Genomic DNA, 25,690 nt, shown 5'->3' with positions numbered 1-25,690 from the left:
AATTAAAGAAAACCTAATACATGAGAGGATAAAGCATGATATGTATCAGAAGAGTAAATAATGTTAAATGACTAATCTATAAATTGCTTGAAGTTCAATTACAGTGCCAAACATAATCCCAAGTGGTTTTTTAACAGCTTTATTGAAGTATTTTTTACAAAGCATAAAACTTATCTATTTAGAGGGTATGTATTAGTGATTTTTATTATGTTTACAGAGTTTTCGACCATCACCATCATCAAAGTTTAGAGTTGTCAGCAACCAAAAGAAGCAGTGTGACATTAGTAGTCATTTCTTATTCCTACCTTCCTTCAACCTTTGGCAACCAGTTATCCAGTTTCTGCCTCTGTGGATTTGCCTATTCTTGATATTTCATTTAAATTGACTCACATAATGTGATCTTTTAGAAAAGTTGAATGCTCACAAATATAATGTTGAGCAAAAATACCAGACACTATAAACTAATGATATCTAAATTTTTGGAATGTGCATATTATTTTCTAATAATTATAATGAAAAAGTTTTTGATTATTAGAAAAAATAATGTAATTCATTTGAAGACTTATGCAATCATAATTTTATTTACATTTCATGAATAATAAAATTACCCAACAGAATCCAAACTTAAGTGTTTTAATGCTAAAGTTTATGCTTGTAAATATATGTTTTTGGAGATCCACACCTACATGATGTGAGGCCATATTGGGTTAGCACAGCACAGTGACCTTCACCAGATGACAACTCTGCTACACTGTAAGGGAGAAAAATGCATAGTTTCGTTACATTGCATGGGGGAAATACATAAAACAATAAGTTACATTTTCCTTGTAACTGTAATAGAAGAATATTTCAAAAATGGGTGATAAGATTTTTCATAAAATATTAATAAGAATTTGTTATTAGGAAAACTGGCTAGTCATTCTTTAGTAGTCATATCAACATTTCATTAACTCTGAATATCATTCTTCACATTTATAATTCAACTAAAAATGTATGAGTAGTACTCTTCTGAGTTGTTCCCTTCTATATATTTCTTCTTCTTTATAGCATTTAAAACACAGCTTACTTTCATTTGGAAATTAAAGCATTCATCCACACCCATGGATGATTGCTGCTGTTATGAAAGACTGCAAAGGATCCTTTATATTGAGAACAAAATGAAACGTTGAATCCATCTAACACTAAAGACAATTAGATGGTTCATTCTGTTGATGGACATTTGGGTTGATTCAGGTCTAGGACCATTGTAAATGAAGCTGCTATGAACAACAAAAAAAATACATTAAAACCACTTTTCATATTGTTAAAATCATTTAGCAAAGTTTGCACATTTGATTTAAAATTAACTTAAAATTTATGCTTAGTAGTTTCATTCTTCTTTTTAGTTAATAAAAAAAAACTTTGATTCATGAAATTTAGTAGAGCCCATGCTGACAAAACTAGAATAGCAAATCTTTTTTTTTTTTTTTAAATTGATTGATTTTAGAAAGACAGAGAGAGAAAGGGAAAGAGAGGAGCATTCATTTGTTGTTTCACTTAGTTGTGCATTCATTAGTCACTTCCCACATGTGCCCTACTTGGAGATAAAACCCACAAATTTGGTGTTGCAGAACAACTCCTTAACTGACTAAGCTGACCAATCAGGGCCAGCAAAGCTTTAAATAAGTTTCTAAATATTTGTTTAAAGTATTTGATACCATGACTAAATCAATGTGGTTCTCTATTGTTTCTCAAATAGCAGGTTTTAAAAAAAATAATAAAGGATTGTAATTAAGGAAATAAATGACATGAGAGTCAAATATTTGGAGTTTTTGGAAACCACATAATTTTTTAACCAGATAAGGACTGAGTTGTTTTATTTCTGTGTTGGTAGAATCCATAGTCCAGGTGTCAGAGACTTGTATCTGCTAACTTCAACTATAGATACAGAAACTGATGAAAGATAAAATCAAGGAGGACTCCAAAAAGTAGAAAGAGAGAGGACAATGAATTTGGTACCCCAGTATTAGGAAACAACAGAGTGACAGAATATCAATTTCCCCCCAACAGAAGAAAGTCACTTAGGGCAGATACTCCCCGATACCTCACTTAGCAATAGGAGGTGGCCCGAGGAAGCCATTCTTCCCAAGCATAAAAATTGTTTTCATTATTAGGAAAAATAGTGTAATTAATTTCAAGATTTATGCAATCACAATTTTATTTCTATTTCATAGATAATTAAGTTACCCAATAGAATCCAAACTCAAGTGCTTTAACTCTAAAGCTTATGTTTACAGCTATATATTTTTGGAGCCACACAATTACATGACGTGAGGTCATATAGGGTTATCACAGCACAGTCACCTTTACCGATGACAACTCTGCTGCCCTGCAATGAAGGAAAATGCATAATTTTGTTGTTACATTGTATGGGGGCAATCCATGAAATAATAAATAGCATTTTGCATGTAATTATAATAGAAGAATATTTTGAAAATGGGTAATTATATTTTTCATATAATATTAGTAAGAGTCAGTTATTAGAAAAACTAGGTAGTCCATTTTTAATATTTATATCAACATTTCATTAACTTTAGACATCATTCTTCATGTTTAGATTTCAACTTAAAAATGTATTACATTTATTCAATACTGAATTGTTCTCCTTTATATTTCTCTTCTCTATTGCATTTAAATACAAACAACCTACTTCAGTTTGGAAGTTGAACCATCTATCCACACCCATAGATGATCACTGCTGTTATGAAAGACTCTAATCCATGATGGAGGCAATATGGAACTCAGAAATTTCTACTGCAAAATAAATAATTTTTATTTAAATAATCATTATGAAGTATGTATTCTTTTTTTAAAAATGCAAGTAATATAGTTTTTCAAAGGATCCTTCATTTTAAAACAAAATGAGAGTGTTTGATCTTAATTGAATACTAAAGATATGGCTGATTCATACTCCTCTTAATGAACATTTGGGTTGTTTCAGGTTTGGAACTATTATAAATAAAGCTGTTATAAATAAAAAATATACATATATATAACATAATTTTTATATTGTTAAAAACTTTCAGCAATGTTTGTACATTTGACTTCAAATTAATTCAAACATTTATGTCTAATATTTTAATTCTTTGTAAGTTAATAAGGAAAATTCTGATTTGTATAATTTAGTAGTTATCTATGTCAACAAAACGAGCATAGCAAAACTTCAAATACATTTCCAAATACTTATTAAAAGTATTTGATACCATGACTAAATCATTGTAGTTTTCTACTATTTCTTAGGGATCAGGGTTTATTTTGTTTTTGAAAATTAAAGAATTGTGATTAAGTAAATAAATGACATAAAAGCCAAAAGTTTGTTTTTTAGGCCCCACACCATTCTTTAACCAGACTAGCCCCAAATGATCTGTTTCTGTGTTTGTGGAATTCATGATGCAGGTGTCGGAAACTCAGTACTCTGCTAACTACAACTGTAAATTCAGGAACTAATGAAAGATACGAGTCAAGGAAAACTCTGAAAGGTGGAAAGCAAAAGGGAAAAGAGTTTGGTATGCCAGGATTAAGAAACAACACAGTTATAGTGTATTTTATATCCCCACCTAAGAAAAGAAAGTCACTTAGGCCTGATGCTTCCCAATACTCAACCTAGCAATAGGTGGTTTATGGATGCCTTCCTCCTTTGAGTTGCAGAAAATATCCTGCCCAGCAACAGCAGGCAAACCCAGGAGGGTTGTCCCAGTGCAACAGTTAACAAAAGCAATCACAGGATGAGCTTCTCCTTCCCTATGAGAAACCAGGGTAGGTGGGTTGGAGGTGGGACCAGCAATGGGGATCTTATGACTAAAAGTAATGGATCCAGCAGGCTGTTTATCTCTGAAGGCATGAGACTCACATCCCCAGTGAAAGACAAATATTGAATAGAATGGATTTAAAAATGCCACATTTACATAACTCAGCAATGAAAATTAACGAACTGTAGATAAATGGAAGAGATGAAATGTAGCACTATCATATGGGAGTTAAAAGAGACAGGAAGAAAAATGAATACTGTACTATTTTATTTATATAAGGTACTAAAACAGAGTCTATAATTTTAAAAGTCAGCACAGTGGTAAGTGATGAGGGAGAAGTGATGAGAGAATACACGGGAGCAGGGCTGAGGAGTCTGCAAACTCTGTGACCTGATTTGTAAGTACACATTCCCATTCTCCTTGTACTCAGTCTACTCAATTATAATATATTTAGTGTCCCTGATATAAAGTAAAATTAAATAACAAAGTTTATTTTAGAAACTAAGCATTTATAGAAACAGTTTTCTATGAAATGCAAGACTGAAAGTTAGCAAATGTTCATTAGTGATATAAAAATATAAAATATTATAAAGTTAAACAATGAATATTACATATATTTAAAATAGAAAGAAATATATGGATGAATTACACAAATATAATATTGACTGAAACAAGCCTGTAATAATGTATGAAATGTTTAATATCTTACCATTTCTTCTTCATTCAGGGGTCCCCAAACTTTTTACACAGAGGGCCAGTTCACTGTCCCTCAGACCATTGGAGGGCCACCACATACAGTTCTTCTCTCACTGACCACCAATGAAAGAGGTGCCCCTTCTGGAAGTGCAGTGGGGGGCCGGATAAATGGCCTCAGGGGGCCTGGCCATAGCATGGGGACATCTGCAGGCTAGAGTTCTTAGAAGCACAGACCGTCAAACTTCCCTTCCATGTTTTTTGTCAGGTAACAATGTAATAGCAATTGTTGGAATAGGTAAACCACTCTGGTGAACAACAAACACAATAATATGCTAAAGAAAAATTATAGATATTTAACCAAATATAATTTGAATTAAAAAATTAAATATGTGCATAGATATATACAGATATGTGTACTATGTCTACATTTCCCGGGCAGATACATATAAAGCAAAAAACACTACACACTCAAGGAAAAGAGTTACCTCTCTTTCCTATTTTATGTGCTCATGTAAAGAAAACACACAAACTAAAATATTAACTCTCCAATGTACTGGAAGTCAATGAATAAAATCACTTTTTTTTAGAATAACAATGATATTTGTCTCATCATATAGACCAGTAGGAATTTTGAGCCACTTGGCAACAATGGGTATGTTGATTATAAATTAACGCTTCTTCATATGGTTAGATAACAAGGAGCCTTCTCCTATAACCAATATTTTTGAACATTTATTGCCAAATTTTATAATTTATGTTCTCCTCCACAAACATATTACATTTTTGCTTTCCCAAAAACAACAACAAAAAACTGTACTAATAACAAAACTTTGAAATCATAATGTACCTTTCTCCAGATAAGATGGTATCATCTTTGTTATTGGGGGTGAACGGCTCTGCTCCAGTATTACAGTACCTTGAAAAACTTGCAGTGATTCTTATTATAGAAATTAACATTAATATAAATAAATAATAATCATCTTAGTTTTGTTTTTTTTAGCTTGAAATTTGATATACTGTTTAGGAGCAGAAAATATGGATTAAATTGATTTTATCAAGAAAAATCCATAAAAAAATAAACATTTGGGAGAATATTTCAAAAGACCATAGTATCACACTTCACTATAATTACAATATTGGTTTAAACAAAAAATAATTTGCATTTCTCAATAAGGTCTTTTAGATGTCTAAAGTATGTTTTTGAGTTATGAAACTAGAACATATAAATATATGTAACATACTCTCTACAATCATTCTGTTATTTATGCATTTGACTAATTCAGAAAAACATTCCATGATTATCTAAATACATACTCTAAAATGAGAGTTCTATTCCATAATATTATGAAATTTTAGAGGCATTAAGATTCATTAAAGTAAGAAGTTCCCTTTAAATCTTTTAAAAACTTAAAGGAAATAAAATATAACACTCTTACTATACTCTACATCAAGACAAAGCAGAGGACTCTTAGCATCACAGCAATGAGCTTCTCTGGAGGAGATGATGAAAGGAAACATTCTTTTGACAGTTTACATACAAGAGAACCTATAAGCACAGTGACTCGTATACATAATCTTGAACTCCAAATCCATATCTACTACTACTGTAATCTTCTTTTCAAAAATACACTATTGTATTTTTAGAAATATAATGCCACATGAGCTGTTGGTCATAGACTATACCTTATAACAATGCCTGAAAGAAATTAGTCTTCAGATTTCATGTTAGAATATGGTATTCCAACTTTAAGCTAGGATCCTCATGAATAAAAACATGAGCCAACTCACTACTTTTTCCCCCAAACCTCTGCACACCAACTGTCCTTCTTAGAACAGTTATATGATGTGTGTATTGAATGTATCACTTTTGCAGTGGTCATTTTTGTCATTCCTTTGAAGATCTTGAGAAGTATTTGAAAGTTTATTGCCACATAGGATATTTGCTGTTTAGGTAATAATAATGGAGCTTTTTAAGCTCTTACCTTTCACTTGCTGTCTTCTTGAGTACTTAGCCAGATTTAGTTCAGAGTAGTTTTCTTGTTGTATATCCATCTCTGCAGCTGAGTATTATCAGGAATGATTCTTACGATTACAGGACTTGTATAGTAAATACATGATGTGAATAATTACAAGATCCATAGGATAGTTGATGTGGGTGGAGTGTGAGATAAGTAGGACTCACTTTACATGTAACCAATGTAAAGCTTATTCTAATTTGCTTAGAGATTTAAAATAATGTTTAATGTTAGAATAATATTCCTTAAAATGATATTCTGTGTTTGACATGATATTCTTTGAAGCAATCAAAAGTAATGAGTAGGTGAGAAATAAGAAGTTCAGAATAATAATATCTTTATTAAAATCAGAGTCTACTGAAACATTTATTTTATTTTATTTTTTTATAAATTTTTAAAAAAATTTTATTTATTCATTTTTAGAGAGGGGAGAGAGAGGGAGAGAGAAAGACAGAGAGAGAGAAGGGGAGAGGAGCTGGAAGCATCAACTCCCATATGTGCCTTAACAAGGCAAGCCCAGGGTTTCAAACCGGCGACCTCAGCATTTCCAGGTCGACCTTTTATCCACTGCGCCACCACAGGTCAGGCCTCCACTGAAACATTTTAACATTGTTATGATAACTGTAAAAATTAAAGTGCTGTACAGAAAAAAAAAGTGATGCACTAATTTTTATGATGATTTTTAAATCCACTAATGGTTAAAGGTCAAATGTTCTAAACTTGGGGGCATAACAGTGTTAGCATACATAGTAATTTCCTGCAATAAATTAATTTTATTTTAGTCACTTGCATTTATTTATTAAAAGATCAGATAAAATGGGATCAAATGATATTTTATCTTGAGTGATTGTTGGATTCTGAGAAATCTTTAAATTTTAATGGAATATTTTAGATGTTGAAAAATCATACATGACAAACTAAACTTTATTACAACCAAAACTTAATAAATAACAAAAGCAATAGAAGATTAATGTATTTAAAAATTTTTTTACACAAGCAACTTGTAATTCATTTAATGGTTAAGTTATGAATCCATAATATAATAAACAAACATTAATCATTTATGGAGAAACATTGTTGGTAAAAACTTATAATAAGAGCTTATGGCTGTCAAAGTCAAAGAAGGTAGCTTAACTGTGTATCAGATAATGCAATTCAATAATTTAATCAATGGGCTCCATAGTTAGTGAGATCAAAAATAAATTCTTGCTTTGATATTTACAATATATGACTCATAGTTATTTGGTGTCTAGCAACTAGTTTACTAATCTAAAGTGGTAATAAAAATACTTAAGATGCAAGGCATGTAAAACATGATCCTCAGTATGGCATTTATAATCTTTCAATATGAAACTCATTTAATTATTTTAACAGGATTGCCATGTTACTATTTCTGATTCATATCAATGTAATATAATTCAGTCTACAGAAATCTTTTACTAGTGTGGCATATCATTTTGCAAAGTTTTGTTCAATTTCTAAAAAGTTTTAGATTGTATATGGTTAGTTTAAACAAACAGTTTACAGAGGCTATTAATTCCTGAGTTTTATTACAAGTAAAACTGCTTTTATTTAATTGAAGTGCATGTATGAGAAATTATGTTTGACCTTCATGATCTGATGAATTTATTTTAAGAATCTATTTCTAAAATCTGGGTAAATATAAAATAATATACATATATAATTATATCCATTAATTACAAATTCAAAGTTAACTTTTTCTCTTATTGATGCTAATGAAATTTCATTTAAATTATATTGATTTTCATACCAGAATATATATTTATGTATGCTAGTTAGTAGTTTAGCACAAGCAAATATTTGAATATTTTAAGATCTCCTTCAACATATTTTATGTTTTAATCTTTTTACTCTATAAATTGCACAAATAAGGAAAGGAAACAATGTTGTCTTTGATTTGATTGTATATTAATTGAACTTCAGTTGTGTCACAACTAGCATTTGTAATTTCCCATTAAGTGAATTGGGCCAGTGAGAGAAAGGAGCGTAGACACATACCTCTGGGAGTCAGAAAGTCGTGCATCCTTTACTGAGAAACTAGGTTTTTCCTGTGAACAAACAATATCTTGGTTCAGAGGCTGCCCTGTGAAGACGGAGAAAAGCACAACTAGAAAAAAGGTGATTTTACATCACTGTGTCACTTAAAGTTTGGACAGGAAATTCTTACACTTGGGCAATTTTGAAGATGGTTTATCTCATCACACCTTCAGAATATAGGAGACTTGCAGCTTGTAGTATGTCATTTAGTTTTTCTATTGGTAAGTGCCCCTGAGAAATCTTTTCATATTGTAAAAGATTTCTTGGACAAAATATATGAACATCCATGTGGTTAACTTAATTCCATCTTAAAATCATACACACTGAAAATTTAGGCCTTATTCAGAGTATCTTAGATGTTAAAGTACTATCTTAGACAAGGTTGCCTAATACTGGCATTACCAAATTTTATTTATACTCTTATTGTTATTTTTATTATAATGAAAAATATTTAAAGTCATAATTTTGTTAACAATAGATAATTATATTTGTTACTGATAGTCTGAAAAATTATATTTTCAACTGATGGTAGGTGTCACAAATATTAATTCCAAAATTTAATTTTCAACCTTTCTGCCCTAGTTTTTAAAATTTTAGCATTTAATTTTATTATTTATATATATGTTATTTATATCTCCCCTAATAAAATTAAATGTTTTTTCTTAACCAGGTGGTGGCACAATGGAAAAAGTGTCAGCCTGGGATACAGGGATCCAGATTCAAAACCCTGAGGTAGCTGAGTTGAATGTAGGCTCATCAGCTTGAGTGAGGGGTCACTAGCTTGAGCGTGGGATTATAGACATAACTCCATGGTCGCTGGTTTGAGCACAAAGGTTGCTGGCTTGAAGCCCAAGATTTCTGACTTGAGCTCAAGGTTGCTGGCTTAAGCAAGGTGTCACTGGCTCGACTGGAGACCCCTGCCCCCCAAGCAATGCACATGTGAGAAAGCAATCAATAAAAAATAAGGTGCTGAGACAAAGAATTGATACTTCTCATCTCTCTCCCTTCCTATCTGTCCTAGCTATTCCTCTCTCTGTGTGTCTCATTAAAAAAAAGAAAAAAAAAACCCCGTGATTTTGTGAAAGAGAAAACATTAAACAGCATTGAACTATACTATAGTGTAAGAGATTGAAGTATTACATTTTTACTCATGTTTTTATTCATTAATTCATCCTCTCATTATAATTAGTTGCCTGTGTTTCAATAGAAATATCTGTTGTAAATAACAAAAGCCCAAGTCTGTGTGAAGAAAAACAAATGTAATTAAAAAAATTTCACTGAACCTAAACAAGAAAGAGAAGAAAAGGTAAACTTTGAAAACACATGTTAAATGACACATGAATATAAGAAGAAATAAACCTTTAAATCTAAATTGTATAGTGCATATAAGATGAAATTCTTTTCATCTTTGTCATACTGTATCAAGAAAAGAGGAAATGTTTATATATTATTGGTACATTAATTAAAATTAAAAGTATCTCATGATCCAGCATATATACTTTTTGGGTATACATCCAAAGAAAATGACATAATTATTTTTGAAGAGATATGTGTACCCTCATGTTTATTGAAGCATAAGTCACCATACTTAATGTATGAAAAGCAGCCCAAGTGTCTTCATGGGTGAGTGCATAAAAAAATGACACACACACACACACACACACACACACACACACACACACACTGGATTATTATTCAGTCATGAGAAAATAAAATTTCTGTCATTTGTGCCAAGGAGGAACCTGAAGACATTTTGCTTAGTGAAGTAAGTGTGACAGAGAAAGAAAAGAACTGTATGGTATCAGTTATATGTGGAATTTAAAACTATCAGATTGGTTGGAAAGCAGCTGCTGGGGACTGAGGGTTGAGAAAATAGGGGAGGCTGGTAATAGAGTCAATCTTTCAATTATAAGATGAATAAGGCCTAAGGATATAATGTATTACATAGTGACTACAGGTAATAATATTGTATTTTTAATTGAAATTTACTAAGAGATATAACTTGAATATTTTCCCAAAGGGGGGAAAAGTAACAAAATAAACCCCAGATTATAAAAATTTTAGTTGATATGCAACCCTGCTGAATAGAAAAAGTTCTAAAAATATTCTATAAATTATTAGTTACAAAATTGTCATGGGGATGTAAAGCATAGAGAATATAGCCAATAATATTGAAGTAACTATACATGGCATCACATTGGTGCTAAACTTACTTTGGAATCATTTCATGAGTTTTAAGAACATATAACTTCAATGCTGTATATCTGATGCTAATATAAAATGATATTGAATATCCACTGTAAAAAATAAAATCACATTTGCAAAAATTAAAAAAGAACTTTTATAATATGATTTTATTTCATTTTCTTTTTTTTTCTTTTCCAAATGAGAAGAGGGGAAATAGATTCCAAATCATGCTCTGACAAGGATCCATCTGGGCCAATGCTCTACTCATCTGGGACCATGCTTGCAACTGAGCTATTTTTAGCACCTGAGGCAGAGGATCCATAAAACCATCCTCAGAACCCAGACTGATGTGCTTGAACCAATTGAGCCATGGTTGTGGTAAGAAAAGAAAGAGAAAGAAATAAAATAAGTATTTCTGGTGTAAACCAAGAAACATTAAAATATAAGATTTAAAGAAGTAATAAATGATGCATGAAAACATTTTGAACAAAGTATTGAGGAGTTGGGAGTACCATCTGTCAAAGGGAATTGCAATTTCATTGGGATACATTTGGAATGTTATATTTAGATAAAGATACTAAGTTGGTGTGAAAACCAGCAATGTTGACAAATTTGCTCCTAACTATCACAAAATATCTGTCTTCCTTATTGTTCCAAGAAGATTCTTCATCTCTCATATCTTGCTTATTATTTCTCTTTTTGCTACTTATGCTGAATATCTGTGAAGGGTAGAGAGGTTCAGTCACTATGATGCTGCTTGTCAGAGTCATTTTCCATCAGAGACACAACTGTTGAGATGAACAAGGATTTAACAATATATACACAAGTCACCATTTCCCCAACACTGTCCCAAAAAGTCTGATTATTTTTAAATGAAAATACTGGCTTTGATTAATTAGTTACCCATTCAGACTTATCCTTCTGATCATTTAGTTTAGTGACTTCTCCTCAGAAGTATGATGATATCTATCTCTCCATAATGATAACTGGTACTTTAAATTTGAGAAATATGTTTTCTATCATGATATAATACTTCCATTGATTTGTTAAGTAATTTAGTTAAAATATAAAGAAACAGCTAGCAATATTGAAATTATGTAAGGAGCAATGTGGCTATACAAAGTATATGGGTATTTTATATTTTGGCTTCTAGAATTTCCGTAACTCATACATATGGTCATAACTGCTAATACGCTACTCTTCTCCACATGATCCCATGGCTATTATTAGAGTTTAGATGATGTTTTTGGTGCACATACATTTATTCCCTCTGACAGTTCAGAGAAAAGTACACTTTGAAGACAATTAATAAGGTTGGCTATGTGTCCTGTTTTGAAAATATAATGTAATTGTGAAAGTAACAGTTTATGAATTTTGAGCAAAAGCATTGAGAAATACATGTTTTGCTAGACCCTCTGAGAGTGGATAATCACTGCAATGAGAAGGTCATTTGCCAGCTAGCCCACTGTTCAGAGAATAAAATATATAGAAAAGACCTTAACTGAATCTGTGGTTTGCAGCTAAGCACACATTTGCCAGCTTTGTCAACTGAAAGTCAACCAAACACAAAAGGGAATGAGAAATAATTGAATGAAATAAATGTTTGTTCTTAAATGTCAATGTAACTGCTGTTTGTAACTCAACTCCATCAATTACATACATCTACACAGTACAGAGTATAAGAAAACAATGTTGAATTTTGACATATTGCTTTTATGTGAATATAAATAATAACTATAGAGAATGTAGAGACTACATCTATATTCAAAGAGATAAATGTATATGACAATTATTTTACTTTGCAAATAATGCACACCCAAATATAATTGAATTATAATGAAAGTATCTTTGAATGACTGTTAAATTATTAAAGTTTAGGATGACGTCAGAGTAATGGTGGGGTAGGAAGCGATACCGATAAATCTCCCCCAAAACTCAACAAGATCTTCAACCAGAAACAGAAAAACCTATACTTGGAGCCTCCAGATGCTTCGCAATACACCCAAAGGTATGGTCGAGTGAAAAATTGGCTAAATATATAACCAAACCCCGAAGGAAATAAGGAGTAAGAAATGCTCCGCCTTCCTCACTAACCTAAACAGGGCGGCTTTCTCTGGTAACTGTGAATATAGAAACTGAGGCGGGCAAAGGGGGTGAATAGATCCAGGCCGCGGCACAAACGGCCGAACCAGGCTGTGGCACGGAGATCCAAGCCGAGGAAAAACTGATCCTGTGGCAACCCGGGCAATACAAGCTAACACTCGCGCCAAACCCAAACAAAGAAAGACAAGCGGGGCGGCCATTTTACCCGGTCTCCTGGTTGGCGTGCGTGCAGTTAGTGGGCGAGAGATTTCTTCCTAGGCCCCGAGAGTGGGTGCCTATGTTGCCCCAAGGAGAGGCAGGGTCAGAGGCCTTTCTATGGGCCGAGGGCAGAGTCTCTGGGCAGCCCCAGCGCCCTGGGAAAGCCACGCACAGGAGGGAGTGAGAACTAATTCCAACGGTGCAGATTTTCCGTGCTGGAGGGGGTTTTACTCAGAGGGAAACGCGGCCGGCCTCATATCCTGGTCTGCGCGCGCAGATAGTGAATGAGAGATTCCTCCGAGTGCCTCGGCAGTGCGCGCCCGTGTTATCGCACAGAGGGGCAGAGTCAGGGGCCTTTGTGTGGGCCAAAGCGGAATCTCGGGCCGCCCCAGCGCCTTGCAAAAGCTGCGCACGGGGACGGAGCGAGACTCAATTCCAACGCTGCAACTTTTCCCTGCGGTTGGGGGTTTCACTCAGAGCGTGAGACTGCTGGCTGGATATCCTGGTTTGCGCGCACAGACAGTGAGTGAGAGTTTCCTCCAAGCGCCCCAGAACTGGGCGCCCGCTTGTGTTACCGGACAGAGTGGCAGAGCCAGAGGTCTTTGAGTGGGCGGAAAGCCCGCCTGATTATGCTAGCATCTCTGACTGACTGAGCCTTACCCAGAGCCCTGTGCTGAGTGGAAATAGAGTGGGGAGTTGCCAGCTCTTTGAGCCTCTTACTATCCAGGCAGAGGCAGCAGCAACCCCATAGCTGGATTATCAGGCTACTAATTGAGGAAGGAAAGACTAGGAGAAAGGCTCCAGGAACACGGACTCTCTCACTGTCGGAGTCTATAAATGCTAATGAGCCTCGACTGCCAATGAGACTAAAGCACAATACATGACATTGCCATAGAGACTTATCAACTGCAAACCTCTACCTGAGCGGGCCAAAGGGGCAGAACCCGGGGTACAGAGTCACCGACTAGGAAGAGGGAGAGAAAAGAAAAAGCAAGAAGATAACCTCTCAAAATCAAGAATAATCTGCAGACTTTATAACCTATCCCATTTTATTATATTTGTTCATTTGTTTCTCTTATCTTCATTCTTGATACTTTTTTTCCTCCTCCAATTTGGCCGATTAACTCTCTGCTGGTCTTACTCTCTCCTCTCCTTGAACTACACTACCCATAAGTGTTACATCTCCCATTATCTTTTCTCTTCTCTTTCTTTCTCTCTATGAGGGTTGCACTCCAAAACCCTTAACTCTCTCTTTCTCTCTCCTTTCTTTTTTCTTCTTTTAGTGTTTCCCTCTTTTTTTCTCTCTCTCTCTTTCTTTTCTCCCTCTATATTAGTTTCTTCCTTTCTCCTTTACATCTCCTCTCATTCAAACCTCAATAACAAACAAATTATCTTATCTGGGACTCAAACTTATGTTTGTGGCATTTTGGGGGGTTTTTACTTCACCTTTTTAACTCACTAGCAGTGCTCCCATCCCCGGCTCTCCATTTTATCTAGTTCTTGTTCCACTAAATACAATAGTAATTTTTTAATTTGTCCCCCCATTTTTTCGTTTTCCTCTTATTCCTCTCATCATAACTCTTAGACAACCAACAACTAAAAGCAAAGCATTTTATTCTTGACCCAAATTTTTTCCTTATTTGCTTTTTGTGGGTCCATACGCTATATTACCCAAAGCAATATACAAATTTAATGCAATTCCCATCAAACTTCCAATGACGTTTTTTAAAGAAATAGAGCAAAAAATCATCAGATTTATATGGAAGTATAAAAAACCCCAAATAGCCAAAGCAATCCTAAAGAAAAAGAATGAAGCTGGGGGCATTACAATACCTGACTTCAAACTATATTATAGGGCCACGACAATCAAAACAGCATGGTATTGGCAGAAAAATAGACACTCAGACCAATGGAACAGAATAGAAAGTCCAGAAATAAAACCACATATATATAGTCAAATAATTTTTGATAAAGGGGCCAACAACATACAATGGAGAAAAGAAAGCCTCTTCAATAAATGGTGCTGGGAAAACTGGAAAGCCACATGCAAAAGAATGAAACTGGACTACAGTCTGTCCCCCTGTACAAAAATTAACTCAAAATGGATCAAAGATCTAAACATAAGACCTGAAACAATTAAGTACATAGAAGAAGACATAGGTACTCAACTCATGGTCCTGGGTTTTAAAGAGCATTTTATGAATTTGACTCCACAGGCAAGAGAAATGAAGGCAAAAATTAATGAATGGGACTACATCAGACGAAGAAGTTTTTGCTCAGCAAGAGAAACTGATAACAAAATAAACAGAAAGCCAACTAAATGGGAAATGATATTTTCAAACAACAGCTCAGATAAGGGCCTAATATCCAAAATATATAAAGAACTCATAAAACTCAACAACAAACAAACAAACAATCCAATAAAAAAATGTGAAGAGGATATGAATAGACACTTCTCCCAGGAAGAAATACAAATGGCCAACAGATATATGAAAAGATGCTCATCTTCTATAGCTATTAGAGAAATGCAAATCAAAACTGCAATGAGATACCACCTCACACCTGTTCGATTAGCTGTCATTAGCAAGACAGGTAATAGCAAATGTTGGAGAGGCTGTGGAGAAAAAGGAACCCTCATACACTGTTGGTGGGAATGTAAAGTAGTACAACCATTATGGAAGAAAGTATGGTGGTTCCTCAAAAAACTGAAAATAGAACTACCTTATGACCCAGCAATCCCTCTACTGGGTATATACCCCCAAAACTCAGAAACATTGATACGTAAAGACACATGCAGCCCCATGTTTATTGCGGCATTGTTCATAGTGGCCAGGACATGGAAACAACCAAAAAGCCCGTCAATAGATGACTGGATAAAGAAGATGTGGCACATATACACTATGGAATACTACTCAGCCATAAGAAATGATGACATCGGAACATTTACAGCAAAATGGTGGGATCTTGATAACATGATACGAAGCGAAATAAGTAAATCAGAAAAAACCAGGAACTGTATTATTCCATACGTAGGTGGGACATAATAGTGAAACTAAGAGACATTGATAAGAGTGTGGTGGTTATGGGGGGGGGAGGGGGGAATGGGAGAGGGAAAGGGGGTGGGGAGGGGCACAAAGAAAACAAGATAGAAGGTGACAGAGGACAATCTGACTTTGGGTGGTGGGTATGCAACAGAATTGAACGACAAGATAACCTGGACTTGTTATCTTTGAATATATGTATCCTGATTTATTGATGTCACCCCATTAAAAAAATAAAATTATTATAAAAAATTATTTAAGTTTATCCCAATTCTCAGTAACTGACAGTTTTACTCACATGAATATTTTTTTAATTTTTTATTCTTTTTATTATTGAATAATTTATTTATTCTATGAAAGTATGCTCTTAAGAATAGTAATTAAGAGTGTCAAAAGGGGGAGGCAGAGAATTTAATAAACAAAGTACTTCCAAAGTATCTAAACTCCAGAAGAGGAAAACATGAACATGTAAATAAATTGAAAGAACACTGATTATTTCCCATGAAATCACTCATTTCTATCAAAAATGAATCTAATCATTGATAATGCTGCACAAAAATAGATTCTGAAAATGTATATATTGGATCCATTCTTTGAGAATATGAGACATACTAAAATAGATTTTATAAAGAAACCTTGGTTTGTTGCATGATAACCTTGATTGCAAATTAAGAATTTAGTACTCTCAGAGTCTGGATGGTTCGCTCAGTGGTAGAGCGTTGGCCCGGCGTGTGGAAGTCCTGGGTTCGATTCCCGGCCAGGACACACAGAAGTGCTCATCTGCTTCTCCACCTTTCCCCCTCTTTTTTTTCTCTATCTCTCTCTTGCTCTCCCACAGCCAAGACTCCATTGGAGCAAAGTTGGCCTGGGTGCTGAGGATGGCACCATGTCTTCCTCCTAACATGCTAGAATGGCTTCAGTTGGAACTAAGCAGTGGCCCAGATGGATAGAGCATTTCCCCCTAGTGGGCATGCTGGATATACCCTGGTCTGCCACATGTGGGAGTCTATCTGCCTCCCAGGTTTCTCATTCCAGAAAAATACAAAAAAAAATAATAAAAGAATTTAATACTCTCAGCTCCAATTCTATCTTCATTGCTCTTTCAGAGACAATTGGGCTAGATCCCATAACCTTTTTTTTGTCAGCTCATTTGAGGTTTTGCCAATAAAGGCAAGGGAGAGAAACACCAAAAGAAAGGGCTCTTCTTCCTGCTTTCACAGTGTTTTCTATTGTGTGGCTACAGTGGGGTGGTGGACAGCTACATGCGTGCAGGCAGTGCTTGTGCAGCTAGTCAGAGTCAGAGTTCCTTTTCCTCCAGACCTTGCCTTCTGACTTTGGCAGGGAGCTCTTCCTGCTTGTCAGGCAGAGCTTGAGATCCATCTTCTCCAATATCGACTGCAGACTTGGAACTGCTCCAAGAAAACAGTCTGCTGTATAGTTTTCCGTAGTGAACTGTCTTCCATGAAGTCTAACACTCATGCTGAAGAAGTGGACCTGTGTTCCATGTGATTCCACCCTTTATACTTTTATTTAACCCTATGGTATATTTTATAATTATCTTTTATGTCCTCTTTGTAGGCTATCCCCAACAAATAGTTAATACTTCTTTAAATCAAATATCTCATGGTTTCTCTCTCCTGAGTTGACTGATTTATATACTTTGCTGCTTTAGAATGTTCAGTCCTCATTTTCAACACATAAAAGCTGAGACAAATCAATTAACTTAAGGTATATGTGATATTGTTCACTTTATTACAGATTAACATAAAAGTTCTTGATATTATAATTCATAATTATTTTCACATGATTTATTTTCATTTCTAGCAGATTTAGAAATATATAACATATACCTGGATGAATATTATTTAAAATTAATATAGATATAGATTTAAAAGCATTTTATGATACCAAGGGTAAAGTATCAGAAAAACAGTACACTTTAAGTGACTACGATGTTCCAAAGTAGATTTATTTTCAGTAATATTGTAGCACTGTGGTGAGTGATGTTGATCACGGGGACGCTCTGCACGGGTCATAGCACCTTCCTATTCATATTGCTGTGAACCTGAAAATGGTCTCAAAATGGTCTTAGAAATAGTTTTACCTAAATAAACGCATAGTGTATGAAGAAACTAAAACTGTGGTAGTTAGTGATAGTGAGAATATCATTGTACCAAATTTAGGTAATCTAACGTGCTTGGTGCTTACAAACATATGTTCCTTTTTCTGAACAGGGTTTAGAAGAGAGCATGGGTCTCTGAAATGTCACATATGTACAATTCTTGTTCAAATGTGAAGAATTTGAGAATCTGAAATACAGAGATAATATATAATTAATCTGGTAATATATAACTTAATATTGTATTGAATAAATAATTTATTTAGATTAATAATTATACATATAAATCTGAATATTTCCCATAATTTCTCTACAAAAAAGCTTAGTTTATTTATATAAATTTTCACACATTGCTTTTTCTTTCTAAGATTAATTCCTAACCTAGCAAGCATGAAGGCATAAAATATATGAATCCCAAGAAACTTACAGTTTGGAAGAGAAAGTTGAGCCATTTGGCTGTAGCCACAAATTATTATTGTTTCTGTGGGAGAGTTCAATCCATGGAAATATATTGAAAATGCTCAAAAAATTCTATGAGAAAACAAATTTTATGAGAAATTAAGTAAACACTTGCATACAGATTTGAATTTGGAAGCACAAAGTAAGCCTGCAGATGGAGGAGGAGGAGGAATCCCACGAGGTCAGGGTGACTGCTAAACAAACTGTAACAACCTATCAGCATCCGGTGAAATTAGTAAGAGAAAAAAAAGAAACCAACCCACATCTGAGAAATTGATGACTTATCAATCAAGTTTTACACTCCATGAATTGTTGGTGACCCACCCAGCTGACCTAGTATATACAACATCCACATGATCACACAACCTTTTGTTGCAATACAGAGAACTCCAAAGCAACATGGGACACCACAAGATTTCAGTGAACTGGGTCAACTGCTGTCACATAAGTAGCAGTGTCCTAACCAACTTGCCAAAGAAACAGATAAGTACATTATAGAGTTTGGACCTCTGCCCACCACCCCCATTAAACAATATCAACAGAAAATACAGGATGATCGCTTAGTGGCTGAGATCACATCACTGACAAACTTTCCATAGGTCAAGAATAAACTGCTGAAAAAAGAGAAGCTGGTTGTTGCTTGAGTGGGAGCCTGTTGCAGAGAATCTGGTGATATTTCTGAGGAGAGCTCAAACAGACATCTTGTATCCTGGGAAAGCCACACTCATCCTGAAATGCAGGTGCAGGATGAGGAAATGACAGAGAATGACCTTTGCTTTATTCAAGAGAGAGTATTCTATTAGGCAACTTGAAACTGACATTATGGATATTAATGAACTATTTAAAAATTTGGGAATGACAATTTATGATCAAGGAGATATGACAGCATAGAAACCAAAGTTGAAAATGTAAGGGTGCATGTTCAACAAGCCAACCAGCAACTGTCAAAGGCTGCAAATATCAGAGAAAAGTTTCTGAATGTAGTTGTGAGATGCACAAGCCATTAAAAAAAATATGAGTTAACAATGAAAAACCAAACAAAACTTTTAACCTTTGCATTTAATGACTTATATTATAATTATTTATCTTCTGGGTTTTAATTGTATTTAAAATTTTGAATGTAGTTTTTATTTATATTAAACAGTGAGAATGATTTCAGAAACTAAGAAATTTACCTCAGAACAAAGGCCAAATTAGTATTTTCAGCTACCTTATTTTGAAAATCAACTGTTTAAAAAACTTTTTTGGTAGTTGGCTAAGATTTAGTTTTGGTTTTGGGTGGATAGCATGTTGAATGGATGTTTGTATAACCTGAGAGGTGCTCACATCAGTAAGTCTGGTGCGCATTGAACATCATGAATGGTTATTAGAATATTGTTCACTATCTTCTCTATGTTGTGATTTGCATTGTCTTGACTGTTTTCAAACTGGCAATTTAAACACAACTTTTGAGTAAAAGTTTCAAAACCTATAATTTGTTCTTCACTAATCATTCTGAATCATTCTTTATTAAACAAAGAATTAAGTATTTTCCAATTAACTCACTTATCTCTTTAAAAAAATTGTTTTAATGATTTGTTCTTCATACTGTAGAAAGTATTATTTTTGTTTATATTTTGTATTTAATTATATTCTTATTAGCAGTTTGATAGCAAAGGTAATATTTTAATGGCAAGCTATAAGACTTCAAAAGGGAACAAATCAAAAGGGAACAAATGAAATATTAAGTAACTATGTAAATTGTGTATTTGCAATTAAAATATTTAGAATTAAATAAACTTAAGAATGAGAAAAGCAAATAAAGTTAATTCTCCCTAATTTATAGTCTTTCAATTGGACACATCAAGAAAATATGTTGGTATGATAAAGTGAAGTGGATAAATGGACAAAATGAACAATTTCACAGCTCTGATGAAAGACTAACAATAACTTATGATTATTTATTATTGGAAAAACTGCTAGGGATTCAAGCAAGAATAGAGCAAATCTGTGTCTTCGTGTCTAGCATGCTCCCATGTCTCTCTCAATGCCAATCTGAGCTCACTGAGTAAGAATTATAATTTTTAATTATAACTTTAATTCTAATTTTATTTATAATTTGGGAAAGCTGCATATATTAATGGTGTTGCCAGAGGGGCAGACTTGGTTAGCAGTGGAAGAGGTTGTTAAATATCCACTACTTTTTCATCTCAGAGTGCTGTATGCAGTACTTAGTAAATGAGAACCATCTGTTTCCTAGTTCAGGGTTGTGCTTTTCATGGTGTCAGGCATAGTGTCAGCTATAAATGTAACAAGAAGGTACTAGAAATGAGAGTACAGTAGGAGAGATGACATCAGCTTTCTACATAAGCTCATCTGAAAGAAAAATGTGCACATGTGTAGAAGAAACTAAGATGGTTCAGTTAAAAAGAGCCAAGAGGACTTTAAAAACTAATTTCATTGTTTTAGCACTTCCTTATACAAACACATCCATAAGTGCATCAAATAGCAAAGGGCTGAAGCCATACTGACTTTAGGAGGTATAGAATACATTTTAAAGATCATTGGTTGTCCAGCTATGCTTATACATGGGGCATCCCAGGTAAGCCAAATTAAAAATAAATAAATTAACAACGAGAATCCCAGGTAAACCGGATTAAAAAAATAATAAACAATAAGAATTAAAAAAAACTGAATAAGTATAATCTTAAAAGAGATGATTCTCATAAAAGTTTAATCAAGTTACAAAAATAAATCTAAGGAAGATATAGATTGCATATTTACTATACTATATTATTAAAAATATATAATACTTATAAAATATTAGAACATGCAAAGTAATTGAAAAATCCTCCATACTCAGGGGGGAAAATTTGTCAATAAAATAAATTTTATTGGGATAAGATATTGGGTTTATTTTAAAAATATTTTAAAGAAATTATTATAAATATGTATTTATGTATAAAAAACTATGTTCATATAACTATATAAAAATCTGATAACAATGAGAACTAGAGAACTAAAACCTATATGAAAGAATCAAATAAAATTTCTCAGTTGGAAAATACATAGAAATATTTACTATATGTACATAAGTTTTGTGATTCAGAAGAAAAAAATGATGAAATTAAAGATGGAATAATAGATTGATTAATTTCTGAGGAAATAGTAAAAAGGAGGAAAATTAGTGGAGCCTCAGAGACCTTTTAGAACAGTATCAGGAAAATCAACATTGGTGTAAATACTGTATGAGAATATAGAGGGAGACAGAAAAATAATTTTTGAGACACAATGAATGAACAATGTCTTAAGTTTTATGTTAAAAATGTATAAACCTATGCATATTAATATTTTTATAAAGAAGATTATCTGTTATAAATTATATATATCAATCAAACTATGGTATAAGAAAATGTAATCTTTACTTTTACCACATAGCAACACAAATATAGTGTCACAAAAATATAAATTTGAAAGTTATTCAATAAAGAGAAAATATAAACCCTAAGTGCAAGGTAGGAAATTATCTTCATGAACTTTAGTTAAGTTAACCTTTGAAATAGGTCCAAAGTAGTCACGAACACCCCAAATAAGATATTGGACTATGGCGACATTAATATATTTTAGTTATTAAAAGATACCAATATAAGAATAAAAATGTAACAATCAAATGAGCTATTTCCATCTTATAATTTCAAAATAAAAAGCTTGTACACAAAATCGGAAGGAAATGACAGGCCACATATGGGAGAAATTGTTGAGAGACATGAACAGTCACTTCTCATTCTCACAGTAGAGATTTTCATAATGATGAGTGCTGAGAAAAGTGTGTTCAATTTATCAGTAATCAGGAAAATGCCTATTGTTGTGATAATAATACTTTTGTAAAATGATCCAAACTTATAGCATTAAAATTTCTGAGAGTAAATCATAAAACTATTGGATGAAATGTGCATTTACACAATTAACTAAAAATGATGGGATAATCTAATACATTTAGCATATGCATATATTTATGGGAATATAATTATTCTGAGCATAGAAAAAAATAAATTATAATTGTATACATATACAACTATAATAATATAATTGTATTTAGTAATTATTTTTATATTATTAAAATATAATTTTATACTATATAAATAAGACATGTGACATTTATATATAGTGTAAATTATTTAAAATACAATATTTGTAAAAAAGACATATGCATGAATTTTTATAAAATAATTATTCATAATGCCACACATTAAAAAACAACTATATTCTGAGTAGAATAGATTAAAACGTCATGTGTATACAACACAGCGGTGAAAATTAACAACTAAAGATAAATGCAGTATTATGGACAAAATGCAAAAATATCATAAGGGGAGTAGAAGAAGACACATAAAATGTATAATGAATCATTTCCATTATATAAAGTTCAAAATAAAACAAATAGTTTGTAATAAAACAATCAGAACCATGCCTAAGTGAGGAGGGAGAGAAGCTATGAGAAAGTGCACAGGAGCGGGGCCACCGCGGACTGGCCACTTCTGCTTCATAATCTGATTTGTAATTACATTGGGCTTTGCTGTTTGTAATTAATCTGCACAATCATGATATCTTTATTTTCCATGAGGTATTGCAAAACTAAGTAGCAATGTTTATGTCAGAAAAAAATATTTACAGAAGCATGGTTATCTCTGAAAAGCAAGAATAGAAAATTATCAAATGAGTATTAATGGCATAAAATATGAATAAAATATAGAGACAAACAATGTAGTATTAGCTGCCTTTAAAAGAAATGAACTACAAATATATACGAAATAGGAATGAATTCTACAAATATGGTGTAAATTAAGCTGCTAAGTAAAATGTTGGAAACATTTAAAAAACTTACCACTTCCTCTTCACTATCTATGTAGAGCAGGCTAGAGTTCTTGGAAGCACAGGCCGTCAGACTCTCAGTCCAGGCCTTTCTTTCAGTACTAATGTAATAGCAGTTGTTGGAATATAGTAACCACTCCTTTGTATATTGACCACAGTGACATGCTGAAGAAAGATCATGAGTATTATTCAAAAATACTTCAAAATAGAAAAAACTAAATTAATTTGCATACAGATAGACACATTCCTGCAGAACATACGTATACACCCTCATCTGCTGGCCCATATAAAAGCAAACACACTTACATACACACACAGAGAAGGGTCAGCCTCTCTTTGTCTAATCTATGTGCCCATATGAAGCAAACACACACACAAAAATATTCACTCTATACATATCTTGAATGTCAATGAACAAAATCACTTTTGTAGAATACAAAAATTATCTGAATGTATTGGCAACAATGGTTATGACGATTTTAAATAAATGTTTCCTCATATTGTTGCATAAGAAAACACTTTTCTATACTCGCTAATTATGAACATTTATTGCCCAATATTATAACTAATGATCCCTCCCCCAAACTGTGATTTTTTTTACTTCTTTATGTCAGATAAAAAGTATGAACTGTACTAATATCACAACTTACAAAATACTGTTGTCCTTATCTGGTTCTTGGTTGTCAAGGAAGAATTATTCTTCTGGTTTCCATTAGCTAAAAAAAAAATTCTTATTAAAAAAATATTGATCTAAATAAAATGATAACTCTTTTTTTTCTACATTGAAATATGGTGTTTTTATACAAAAAATTAATGAAGCAATGGTAATTTATAAGAAAAATAATACAAAAGCCAAGAAAATCAAAATTCACCTTCTCTTATAACATTTGAATTTACCAATCTCAAAAATTAATTTGTATTTCTCAATAATGTGTCTTAAAGGATGTCTTGAGTTATAAAATCAATATATATATTTGGATATATATGGACATGTATGCATAAACTATTCTCTAAAATTATTCTAATATTTTTACCTTAGATAAATTCAGAATAACCATTTCTCACTTACTCTAAATACATACTTTAAAATGAGTTTTATTCTACAATATTAGAAGTGTTTAGAGGCACTGATGATCATTAAAGTGAAAAGTTCTGTTTTATCTTACAAAAATTTACTTACAGGGAATAACAGCTACAGTTACCACAGTGGACATCAGGACAAGGCAGATGACTCCCAGCACCCCAGCAATGAGCTTCCCTGGAGGTGATGGGGAATTTTCAGGAGAGAAAGGGAAACAGCAAGAAAGGAGAGGAGGAGACAATTGTTAGTTTACACAGAGAGAATCACGTACAGACACCGGACCTCAAACTTAAACCTACCACTGTAATCTTTCTTTCATTTACAGGAAATAATAATAGTCCATAAGTTATTGGTCAAAGACCACACCTTACAACAATGTCTGAATAAAATTAATCTTCAGCTTTCATCTTGAATACCATATTCCAACTTGAAGTTCTGATCCATAAAGAGGAAATATATGGGAGCTCATTTTCTACTGTTCCCCCACATCACTGCATCCCAGCTGCATGTCTGTATGTTATACTATATGTCTATTAAATATGTTACCTTTGCAATGGTCATTCTTTTCAGTCTTTTGAAGATCCTCAGAAGCATTTTGAAGATTAAAGTCTGCATAGGTTACTTCCTGCTCAGTTACTGAACTGGAACATTTGATGCCCTTATGTTGTACTTGCTGCCTCTTTGAATCATTAACCAGATTCAAGTCTGCATAGGTTACTTCTTCGTTGTTCATCTCTGTAGCTGAGTGGTGTCTGGGGACTGCGGTTGAAGATAACTGTACTTACAAGTAAGTGACATAAGCAGTAACGAGATCCTAGTGCAGAAAAACTGGGCGGGGTAGAGGGCATTAGGGTTCATTTCCCAGGTAAAGAATCTAAAGTTCTGATTTTAAATTTCTTAGATCTTTAAAAAGTACGTCATGGTAGATGCAATTTTTAAGATAGTCTACATTTGACAATATATAAACACTGGGGAACAATTTTTTTTTCATTTTCTGTTGCATGAGGTTTTATAACTGTTTATATATAATTCTAAATCACGGATTCCAAATCAGAAATCTGTTTTTTGGTGCATGCTCTAGTTTTTATGAAATT

The 25,690-nt window shown here is 33.2% G+C and overlaps 1 protein-coding gene and 1 pseudogene across 1 annotated transcript; one reads left to right on the top strand and one right to left on the bottom strand.

The window, feature by feature from the left end:
- Nucleotides 1–639: 639 nt before the first annotated feature.
- Nucleotides 640–25,329, bottom strand: LOC136384980 (NKG2-A/NKG2-B type II integral membrane protein-like). Its single transcript, XM_066355677.1, has 6 exons — nt 25,143–25,329; nt 24,696–24,791; nt 24,185–24,231; nt 23,529–23,684; nt 2,690–2,790; nt 640–751 (listed from the first exon to the last, which is right to left on the bottom strand). Exons 1-6 carry the CDS (start codon nt 25,327–25,329, stop codon nt 640–642), a joined length of 699 nt encoding a protein of 232 aa, XP_066211774.1.
- On the top strand, nt 19,018–19,671 carry LOC136377047 (syntaxin-7 pseudogene; annotated as a pseudogene).
- Nucleotides 25,330–25,690: the final 361 nt, after the last annotated feature.

This window comes from Saccopteryx leptura, chromosome 1 (assembly GCF_036850995.1).
Source record: "Saccopteryx leptura isolate mSacLep1 chromosome 1, mSacLep1_pri_phased_curated, whole genome shotgun sequence".
In the NCBI taxonomy this organism is placed as follows: Eukaryota; Metazoa; Chordata; class Mammalia; order Chiroptera; family Emballonuridae; genus Saccopteryx; species Saccopteryx leptura.
Note: the sequence above shows the minus strand (reverse complement) of the source record. Positions and strands in the feature narration are given on the sequence as shown.

Bases quoted from the DNA above. Each gene is read 5' to 3' on its own strand.
- LOC136384980 (XM_066355677.1), bottom strand. From the start codon at position 25,329: ATGAACAACGAAGAAGTAACCTATGCAGACTTGAATCTGGTTAATGAT. The intron at 24,792-25,142 runs GTAACATATTTA...TCTCTCCTGAAA, and splicing joins AAAGAATGACCATTGCAAAG to ATTCCCCATCACCTCCAGGG. The intron at 2,791-23,528 runs GTAAGTTTTTTA...ATTTTGCAGTAG, and splicing joins TAGATAGTGAAGAGGAAGTG to AAATTTCTGAGTTCCATATT.